General features: G+C 35.8%; 2 protein-coding genes across 9 annotated transcripts in view; one reads left to right on the top strand and one right to left on the bottom strand.

Annotated features, from left to right (window-relative positions):
• Positions 1 to 10263, top strand: part of ASB14 (ankyrin repeat and SOCS box containing 14) — a 43608-nt gene extending 33345 nt beyond the window's left edge. For 2 of the 3 annotated variants that reach the window (XR_006409796.3, XR_007191805.2), the window contains 2 exons: positions 8768 to 8985; positions 10141 to 10263. The gene's annotated coding sequence lies outside the window, so the exon portion shown is untranslated. Of the gene's footprint in view, positions 1 to 8767 lie in introns of all 3 variants that reach the window. The other variant, XM_057311819.1, reaches the window with a different exon arrangement.
• The window catches only part of APPL1 (adaptor protein, phosphotyrosine interacting with PH domain and leucine zipper 1), a 58401-nt gene that overhangs the window by 32759 nt on the left and 14510 nt on the right, over positions 1 to 11132 (bottom strand). For 4 of the 6 annotated variants that reach the window (XM_057311814.1, XM_026501077.4, XM_057311815.1 and 1 more), the window contains exons 8-15: positions 9221 to 9367; positions 8291 to 8373; positions 7385 to 7543; positions 6523 to 6711; positions 4833 to 4875; positions 3425 to 3481; positions 1045 to 1136; positions 489 to 671 (exon numbers count right to left, since the gene is read on the bottom strand). In XM_057311814.1, coding sequence (XP_057167797.1) covers positions 489 to 671; positions 1045 to 1136; positions 3425 to 3481; positions 4833 to 4875; positions 6523 to 6711; positions 7385 to 7543; positions 8291 to 8373; positions 9221 to 9367 — 953 coding nt within the window. The remainder of the gene's footprint in view (positions 1 to 488; positions 672 to 1044; positions 1137 to 3424; positions 3482 to 4832; positions 4876 to 6522; positions 6712 to 7384; positions 7544 to 8290; positions 8374 to 9220; positions 9368 to 11132) is intronic. The other 2 variants (XM_057311816.1, XM_057311817.1) reach the window with 1 other exon arrangement.

The raw sequence follows: 11132 nt of genomic DNA, 5'->3' as shown, positions 1-11132 counted from the left end.
GAAGCAGGCTCATAGCAGAGGAGCCTGATGTGGGGCTTGATCCCAGAACGGTGGGATCACGCCCTGAGCCAAAGACAGACGCTTAACGACTGAGCCACCCAGACACCCCTGGAGATTCTTAATCTGACCCAAGATGATATTTTTCTTAAAAACCTATAGCACATGTATTATGCTCAATTTCTAAAATATAGTCATGACCTAAAGATAGGACTATCAATTTTCTTCTGTAATTTTAAGAGCAAATACCAGAAGTAGATCTGATAAGCAATTCAAAATTAAGTATTTTTAGAACTAAAGTATCTTCGCTTGTTTAACTGAGACACAAAACAGGAAAACCTGCACGATTCTTTCCTGACCATCAAAATTAGGTAATTAAAGAAAGTACCACATAATTGATACACAAATGTGAGAGAGGACCCTCAACTGCAAAAAGGGAATCATAAGCCCTACAGACCACAGAACAAGATCCTAGTGACGCCATCGCCTACCTGCCTCCCTGGCCAAAGGCTTTTGCCTGACCAGGCTGATCTTCACACACAGGAGAAATGATGTCAAACTGTATCGGAGTGTCTGGAGCAACGAGAGAGTCCAGAGAAAGGGCAGCCAAATTCGTGGACTCCGATCCTAAGGATCCCGAGCTGCTGGTTCGAGCTGTTGGTGGCCGAGATTGTCTGAGCACAGAAGAAAACCAGAAGGCACTGCATTTAGTTTTCTCCTTTTGAAATTGAATACAAACTATGAGAAACGAAAATACAATTTTGTAAGTCAAAGAGAGTAGAAAAAATTTCAATAACAGGGTTTTCTTTCCAATGACTAAATTCAAAAACATAAATGATCTCAATCTAGAGATAAAGCAGTCGGGCACTTTGGAATTGTTATTTGTTTAGCACGCTTGCTGGTAAATTTACCAACTTGAAAATACACTTTCTATGTTTTGGGGGAACTAGTTCATACTAATGTAAGTAGCACTGCTAAAAGCAAAGTGTTTGCGGACACTTTCAAAAGTCCATATAGTTTTAAATAACCCAAAGTCTGGTAACTCACGCTGCCGGCCGCAGACTCTCATGCCTCTGCTGGAAAGATGGGGAAGGAGTGACCGCTTCCAAAGCTGACTGATTTACTCGTGCAGCAATTTCCTATTTTGTTTTTTAAAAAGGACTAGAATTAGTAAAGCAAGAAACCAAAAGTTTGAATACAATTGTCAGAATGTTCCTGAGTTACATTTAAAATGCAAATTGGAGTTACTAAATAGTTCCACACTTAATATTAAGACACGTTAATAACTTCATAACATTCTAACTTAAGCTTCCTCTTACTTCTTACAGACCTAGATCTTTAAATATTTAACTACCAGATTTTTTGGATTAAGGTTTGTATTGTTAGCACCTAATACAGCACCAATGATATGAGTGCTCAATACATTTGCTAAATAAAGAAATTTAGGAGTAGGAATAGCCACAAAATATCAAAAATATAAGAATATTTTATAGCTATACTGCTGAAGTTTTCATGATCTTCCAGAATATATTTATGCTCAGAAATATCTATGTATTTATTGATGAAGTTATCATGGGTATTTTCAGGCCAAAATCTGAAAGAAAATCTTCCTATAAGAAATATTTTTAAACTTACTGTTTTATTTCAAACACTGGCTACATAAAGTAGTAATTACATTAGAAAAAAAAAATCACATAACTTTTTGCATTTCTGTGTCTTACAGTTAGGAAAAATACCAAGACAATGCCACAAACAGATCAGAATTTCTTCCCTCATTAAATACAGATAAAGTAATTCTAGATAATCTGGAAAATACTACTTAAAATTTAGAGTTCTGATAATTTGTGGGAAAAGTAAGAACCCTGAATTATTCAAATCCAAACACTGTATTCACCATGTATTCCCTAGATATTAACAGGTCATCCAACTTCCATTTTCAGTTTTTGGCGCTCCCAAGTAACATAAGTGGAAAGAAAAGCTAACCTGTCAAGAGATCAAATTACTGCAAGCAAGAGGCTTCTCTACAATTAGCACTGATTTTCTTAGATTACACTCATTATTATACAACTAACAGAAGTTACTAATATTTTGGAGGTAATGAAATATTGTTTCTTTAATTCAAAACTTGTTCCTAGGCATTGAAATCCTATGTGTCTTGACTGGCACCTCAAAGCCATTATGATAAAAACAGAATTCTTTCAAATTGTTTTTTCATTCACTTGAGCTTAAAACCTGAGAGTCATCTTTAATTCGTCTCCTTCCTCCTTTACATTGGTCAGTTACTAACCAGTCCGGTCGATTTCTTCTTACGTCTTTCTACAATGCGTTATTTCTTCTCTCTTCTCTTGGTTACCACTCTGTTCAGACCCTCAGTTCATGCCTGAATTAGGATAATGGCCTCCTACATGTTCCCAGATGCTCCTGTCTAATCAACCATTAATACCAACAACAGTTTTAAGACTTAGAAGGGTGAGGGCTTCCTAGAGAAATCAGCCCTGCTCAGCTTCAACTGAGATCATCAGCCCTGCACAGGGCTGGGAGGCAGCCCAGTTTATTGCACAGATGGGCCCACCGAGACTGGCAGAGGTCACACAGCTCCTGCCCTAAACCAAGTCTTTTCCCAACTATGCTGCAGTGTGGACCCACGTAATTCCTTCCAGAGTTCTCTGCACCCCTGGGTTCTGCCTGTATACTTGGATTCACTAACACAGCTAAATTATTCTGGTTCGATACCCTTGCTACTCAAAGCATAACTGGCAAAACTGAGAGTTCAGGCCACCTCACCCTAGATGTTAATCTGCATTTTAACAAGATCCCCAGGTGATTTGTATGCACATTTCAGCTACTTTTCTCTAACAAGAACCTTTAACTCCAATTATACTACTGGTTTCATAAACACACCATTTCTGCCTTTATGCTTTGTTTTTATTCTCATATCTGCAATTTCTTCTCTTTTCCTCAAAACATGGACAAATGTTAGCCAGCTCAGGATTCTGCCATCTCCACAATTTTCTCTAAAACTAAAGTCCACACTGATCTTAACATTCTCAAATCTTAAGATTATAGTCATTACATACGCTTTCAATTACATAGTTTTATACACAATGTTAAAATTTTAGTTTTGTATTTTCATACACACAGGCTCCTGGAGGGCAAAGCCATGGCTTTTTCTTTTGTATCCTTCTCCATGGTGCTCAACCCAAAGCTAAACACAGCATTGATGCCCAGTGAAAATTTGTTAGCTGACCGATTTCAGTTACTTTTGAAATATTTTTCTAGGAAGACCAAATCTCATACATGGATCTATTAAAGCTACTCATTCAACGGCAAATTAAAAGATTTCAGAACTTAGGAATTATGACATAAATAATAAATTAATAATTATTCACTTTTGCCAGATCTGGATACCACAAAATAAAAATATTACCTCTGGGTTTTCACTTAAATATATTTGTTTGGATATGTTATTTATTGTACAGATCCACTGCAAGAGAAAAAAACAGAAAAATAAGATTACTATTTTTTTCTATAGTGCTTCTCTTCTAAAAGAATGGTCAATATTTCACTGAATAGAAGTTTCATTAGAAGTAACACATAATTGGGGCGCCCGGGTGGCTCAGTTGGTTAAGCATCTGCCTTCGGCTCAGGTCATGGTCTCGGGGTCCTGGGATCGAGGCCCGTGTCGGGTTCCCTGCTCAATGGGGAGTCTGAATTTCCCTCTCTCTCCACCCCTCCCCTCCACTAGTGCTCTCTCTCAAATAAATAAAATCTTAAAAAAAAAAAACACCAAATTAACTTCATACAAGCAAATAAAAATATAGCAATAATGTTAAATTATAATTTAGTAATCTCTATTTGTCTTTTATATCACTTCCCCTTTTAATTCCTACCAAATAAAATAGTCTGGACTCCAATATCATGACTAACACCAATAAAGAAAGTTAAGAGCTAAATATATTCCCAGTGAATGCATTTTACATACTTCCCGTCTTTCCGATTTATAGCTGATTAACACAGAAAATCCTCCCTTCCACATCTTCTACTTCACACTCAAGGACTCGAGTCCATGATGAGCCTCATTAAACTAATAATCTGTCTGGTAAACCCAGCAGAGAGCAGACTGTGTTCCTCACAAACCAAAAACAAGTTTTAACAGTTAACTCCTTTCCACAAGAGGTAAATAAAAATAGATCTGTATATAATTTTTAACCTTGTCTTTTACCAACACAGTTATAATACCATATAAAGTGGCTCAAAATCAACTACAATATATATTCGTTGAAGAATATTTCTCAAGACAAAGTTTTCGAAGCGTCAGTTCTCGGTGGTAACTTACCTTCCATATTCGGTGTACTAGAAGTAAAAATGGAGCCAAAAATAAAAGACTCACGAGGAAGAACAGACACTCCCAAGTTTTTGTTTTTCTGTCTTTCATTTCTCCAAGGTTTTAAGCTTTACTTGTTTCCTGCCATGCTATATCAGCTGCCACTATGTTCTTAATGCAGCAAATACTGTCTCAGAAAGTTGGTGAGAGAAGGGAATAAATTAAACTGTCACCTCATGATACTAACAGCTTGCCAGAGAGCAACAGTCACAAGGTCATTTCTGAAGTTGAGCCTTTAAAAAGACAGACACCAATGATCTCTAAGGCTTCCGCTTCCTCTTATAGGTCTAGCTATAAAAGTCTCTGTGAGACTTAAGAATATTGCTTGAGGACAACAGATTTTTATGAAAAAAATTTTTTTTATTAGGATTTTCCACATTTCTATCTTAATATTTGGTTACTGAAATATCTTAAGATGTTGCTGAAGAAATTAACTTTAGTAAAATTTTACCTCCTCATGGTCTTTTTTACTTTCTGCTTGCAAAATTGAAGATCTGAAAAATAAAAAAGAAAGAAGTTTGACCCTCAATTTAAAAAAAGATCTGAGAAAATTTTTTATCTTTGCAAGTACATATAAAACCATAGGTATCAAAACTAAAAAAACCCAAAACACACAACCAATCAATATCTTAGTTAGGAAAAGGAGACCACCTGGCGCATCTTGACTCAGAGTTTTAACAACTCTTGACTCTGGCTATCCATGCCAAGACGTACCAAAAAAGAAACAGGTGCTGGTTTTCAGAAGATAGCCTATAACAAAGGTACACTGCAAATAAGACAATGCATTTCAACTTTCTGACACTTATATATATTCCAAATGTAAATCAGTGATTTACAGAAAACACTAATTGTACTCATTACTTCTCCATAAATATAGTCAAATAAAATTTTTCAATGTATCAATCACTAACACTGGGATCTGTAGCTTTTCTATAGATTATTTTAAGAGTTAGAGAAAAGTTACTAATTTTGAATCACACTAGGAATGTGAAATGGGAAATCATGTTAAGCATTATTAGCAATAAAACTGAAAAAAATGTAAATTCCTGTACTAACATATTAACCATTTGGTAACCATAGGGACTCCCAACATCCAGCATGATAAATGACACAGTCACTGACATTCATATTTGAAGAAGGAATATGAAATTAAACAACTGATAAAAGATAGTGAACCATAACATCTTAACATCTTTCTTACTGTTCTGAAGCAATATCAAAAACAGTATTTTAAGTAGGAAAAAAACTGCAGATAACAAACATCTATCATTAGGAAAAATTTTAGATTATGGTATATATACTTAGATGGATTATATTGTAGCCATTGTGAAATGTTTTTAATAAGTAGCTGCAGATCCAAAATGTATATAAAGTATTTCCTCAAATATTTTTTAAAATGTCATTAGAATAAAAACTGTAAGGCAGCAGACCAAAAAGTTCATTGTTGCTTCTACTTGTGAGATTATAGCTTTCTTTCAATATTCAATATTTCTTTTTTTATTTTTCTGTATTTTCCAACAATGTGTTCTAAAGGCTACTCTATGGATTCTCAATTAATGCAAAGGTAACAGAAGTCTTAAAAATGGCATATGCACATTAATGGACTAAATCATTAATCAGAAATATTTAACATTTAAAAATAACATTAGTGTTTGCACTTACTACATGTCAGACACATTACATATGTCAGATTTCTCTTCTGTATAATAATTTACAAAGAAGGGATTATGGCCCCCCACCCCCATTTCACATGTAAAAAAACAGAGGTTATGTAACTTGTCTAAGACCACAAAGTAAGTACAAGATCCTGAATTGGAACTTTCTGACCCCAGGGTTAGGGCTCTTTCCACTAACTTGTGCTGCCTTCCCCCATAGGGTGCAGAATTTTCAGTGAACAGTACCCTAACATGAAATCACAGGTTCTTACCATATGCCCTTGTTTTGACAATCTCAAAATATTAAGACATCGTTTAACCAAGTCAAAAAGGAAAATTCAACTCATTTCTACGTGATTAAAAAGAAAATTATCTTAATACATAATAAGCCAAAGTAGCTATAAAATGTCTGAATGAGAAGGAATTATTGTGCATTTCAGTAATTTAAAATAGGACAAATTTTTAATAGTAGGAAAAAATACTAACTTTTTTCCATCAAAGGAAGTGATCTGAAAACAGTACCGCCTGTCTTCACAGTCCACAGCCATTACTGAACAGTTGTCAATGTCCATGGCCAGGCCGCCTGCCACATCCCCACGCGCCTGACTCATTAAGTTTCCCCCCTGCGTGAAGTAAAACTGTCTGTCCCAGGTAGATGACACCAAGCCTGTTTTACTAAATGAAGAAAGTACATTCACTCTTTAGTAACAACACACCTGAAATCTCATCATAAGCCAGACAAAAGATAAAGCACATCGCAAAGAACCAGCTTGTAAACAGGCACAAAGGTGCCTAGAAAATCTATCAGTTTTTCAGTCTCTAAAATAAATTCATGTATACGGAGCCACTTTTGTGTGTGTGTGTATTTCCAAAAAAAGCTGGAAATTATTAAACTGCAACTGTTATAATGATGTTCCATAAATTATAGTTCAACTTCCAGGAGAATAAACTCAAAAGAAAAGAATTCATTTTACTTCTAAGGTTAACTTGCTTTACCCTATCTTTAGATAAAAACTAAAAGCTGACATAATAGTATAATTACATACATTTTAAAGTATAATAAAAATGATATTTAATAGCATTCATGTAATGCTAGATTTAAACTCAAATTTGTTTCACTTTTAAAATAATTCTAAATTATTCAATAAATATCTAAACAGAATTTTACTTCTGAAAATTATTCATGTACCGGTCAAAAAGCTGACAAAAACACTAATTCCGCTAACTGAAAAGATTCAATATTTGGTAAAACAAAATAATTTAGCAGACAATAGCAATCATATATTATATTCACTTGATGCTACCTTAGATGATATACAACATATGAAAATAACTATAGTTTTCTTACTTCCTAGCATTAAGGTATCCAGCCTTCCGGGTTAAGTTTCGATTAACAGGAAATTTCGTGGGATCTGGGTCAGGCACATATAAGGGGTCACTGGCCACTTCCAAATCTTCTATTGTCTGCTGCATGGTCTCTACATCATTGTCCATTTCCCTACGAACGCTAACACGGAAAACATACTATTTACTACCAACCACAACAGACAAAGATCTCCTTACCAGTCATGTTTATCTATATATTTGCTTTGCATATTTCTTCTTAAAGAGAGCAACAGTGGCATGGGTGGTTAAAGGAACATGAACGTGTGATTAAACAGCTTTACATTTTATTTGAAACTAGATATTCTGGAAACAATACCAAGTTAAAAAACAAACGGAGCCACACTGAATGCCTAACTTTGGAATTATTTTCAAACTGCTCTATCCTGCGCCTTTAAAACAACAATCATTTTAATCTCCCTGCATATCTCAGATTGACCACATCACTGCTCAGAACCTGCTTAGAACTGCTTGCTCTCTTTAATCTTTAAGCTTTCATGGCTTAGAAAGCAAGATTTATTTAGTAACTCCCATCCATCCCCCACAATTCAGATAATTGTGAAGATAATGAACTTATGGATAATCACTATTATGTGTCTGTTATATACATACATAAAATCTAGTTTATAATAAAATACCATTAGACTTGACACAGCTATGAAATTCAGAGTTCAGATTCTATGGAAAAGATGGTAAAAAAAGAAAAAAAAAAAAAAAACAAGAAGGATCCATGAGCCATGTGAGACACAGTTTCATGGCAAGGAAAACAGCTCCTCAGGAAATTCAATGCTAAATATTTTTAGATTATGGCATTTAGCTGTTAACTTATTCTCGTAACTTCATTTTCAATTTTAAGGAAGAAAATACTTACTTTTGTACACTTGTTCCAATATTAGTCAAGAATTCTTCCAGCTGTTCATTGAGATTTTCAGAACCCATCTTAAAGAAACTTATCTGGGGCAAGAGGGTGTGTGAGTGGGAGGATGAACAACAGAAACACACACATACAAGAAACACAGTGAATCATATAAACAATCTCCAAGATACATGGGAAGGTAAAGAACAAAGGAGTATTCCCACTTGTGCACTACTTTATAATGACTTCTACTGGGCTTAGAGCCACTGTAGAAACCAGACTTCAATTTCACTGTACATCTTTGTAAGCAATTTATAAAACTGGAAAATGTTAAAACATTTTAAATTAAGTTATATAAACTTATGTCTATACAAAGATAAACTTTATATTGAGGAATAATAAGCACTCATATTTGAAAGAATATCTGAATTTCTTTAAACTTTTAATTTTTAGGGGTGTGCCATCTCATATTACCCAAATTTACTCTTCTAGCCTCCTTCCTGCTGCAAACCTCTTGGGACACTTTGGAGTTCATCTATTATTTTTAACTCAGGAGTATGCAAGGAACAGGAGACAAAGTTGTCCATTCTCTTTCAAATCTGTTCTGAAGCTAAAGTGAATGGAAGTTCCATCAGTAGGAGTAACTGCAGAATTCACTTAGCTTTCTGTTCCCCGTCCCCCACCTGTGATGGACAAGGCCTAAATACAAGGTAAGTGGTTTCATTTACCTTAAAAAGTATGTGAAATCTTCATCTGCAAGGAAAACCATTCTAACTTCCTCAAAATAGCATTTCGATGACATTTTAAATTACTTTTGAAAACACAGATCCAAATAGAATATTTTGACCCTAGTTTGTAATACCCTTATACTTAACATAAGTATCAAACTTAATATAAAGTTTTTAGGACAGTTATAATCCAAAACACAGTACAGTCAGTATTTACCTGAGCTTGCATGTACCCAAGCAGAGGTTCTAACAATGCTATTTTCTTTTTGTATTGAAGAGTATTTAATGCACAAAAATAATGCATCATGGTCTGGTGTTGTTTTTTTCTGGAAGTGTAGACATCTTCCGTTACTTCATACTTTACCTTTGGATAAAAACATTAAAAATGCTATTATTTAATTGTGTAATTATCTTTAGTAGTGGCTGTAGGGAAGAGCTTACCCAAGGAAAAAGATAGATCACCAGCAACTATACATCTTTATTTTCTGAGATAGTAGAAATCCTATAAAATATTGGCTAATTTTCCTGTCTTACTACCAACCATTCCATCTTAAAATCCATGTTTAAAGCAGAATTCTGCACATAGCTAAGAACTGAACTAAGTGTGCAGAGTCTACCACACAGAGAAAAGACAGACAGGGGCTTGGTATTAGCTTAGTCATTATAGTCTTCGTTCTCGGTCAGTTCATACCATACTTCCCTTCTGGTTCTCTCCTGCTGCTCCTCCTCTCTTGTATTTGTTTTCCTTCACCCACATTTAAATATGTGTGCTCCTTTAAGTTCTTGTATTCAGACAACAAATATTTATTGAGCACCTATTATATAGTATGCATTAGGCTCTTCTCTCTTCTTGCTTTCCTTAGAATACCAAATCAAGTACTAAGAATATTCCAATACACCAATGACTCCCAAATTTTTCTCTCTCACCCTTCACTCTTTTAAAATTTTATTTATTTGAGAGAGAGAGAGAGAAACAAGAGAGAAAGCATGAGCAGGGAGAGGGAGAAGCAGACTCCCCGCTGAGCAGGGAGCCCAGTGCGGGGCTGGATCCCAGAATCCTGGGATCGTGACCTGAGCCGAAGGGAGATGCCCAACCGACTGAGTCACCCAGACATCCCTCGTCCTTTACTCTCCTAGGTGTCAGAGGAAGCACATCTCCAGCTGGACTCTGTGTGTGTGTGTGTGTGTGTGCTCGTGCGTGTGCACGTGTATAAATGTGCTGGACATGTACAAAGCTGAATATAGTATCTTTCCCACAAAGCCTGTTCCCGTTTCTTAGTTTTTTGTTTTGTTTTTTTTTTAAGATTGTTTGAGAGCAAGAGCGAGGGGGGGGGAGTGGGGAGGGAGCAGAGCGAGAAGGAGAAGAAGACTCTCCACTGAGCCAGGAGCCTGATGTGGGACTCGTTCCCAGGACCCCAGGATCATGACCTGAGCTGAAGGCAGATGCTTAACCGACTGAGCCATCTAGGTGCCCCTGTTTCTTAGCTCTCTTAATTATTCCAAGATCCACCCCATCATCCAAGAATCATAGGATTCCTTTTTGATTCCTCCTCCTACTATAATTCTTGTCAATTCTACTTACAAAATATCTTCCAAAAGTATTCCTTCCTCTCCATTTCAACAACTACCTGAGGTTCTCCTAATGTCTTTGCAAACTATTCTGGTACCTTTTCCATTGGATTCCCTCTAGTCCTGTCCCCTTCACATTTCCATTAGTATTTTTATTGTGTAACACAATTGCATGGTGTTATCCACTTACAATCCTTTAAGTAGGATTTCTTTTAGCAGGCTGCCCACTCCAACTCAAATTTCAAAGTCACTGATGTAGTTACCTGGCCCCAAACTACTTTCTTGTCATCTCTACCATACCTCCCCAAATACATTCTATGTTCCAGACATACACAATTATCATAATAATTATTGCTAGGATTTAATAAAACTTGCTACAAGCCAGGTACCCTGCATGTATTATCCCATTTCATCATCACAACTACTGAGCTTTTTGATAGATAAAGGCTTAAAATTAAGTAACCAGAGTGTGACCTCAAGCAAATAAGTGGCAAAGCTGAGATTTGTCCTCCAGCAGTCTGACTCCACAGCCAGTGCTCTTTAAGCTTTACATTCTACAG

Source organism: Ursus arctos, unplaced genomic scaffold (genome assembly GCF_023065955.2).
Source record: "Ursus arctos isolate Adak ecotype North America unplaced genomic scaffold, UrsArc2.0 scaffold_14, whole genome shotgun sequence".
In the NCBI taxonomy this organism is placed as follows: domain Eukaryota; kingdom Metazoa; phylum Chordata; class Mammalia; order Carnivora; family Ursidae; genus Ursus; species Ursus arctos.
Note: the sequence above shows the minus strand (reverse complement) of the source record. Positions and strands in the feature narration are given on the sequence as shown.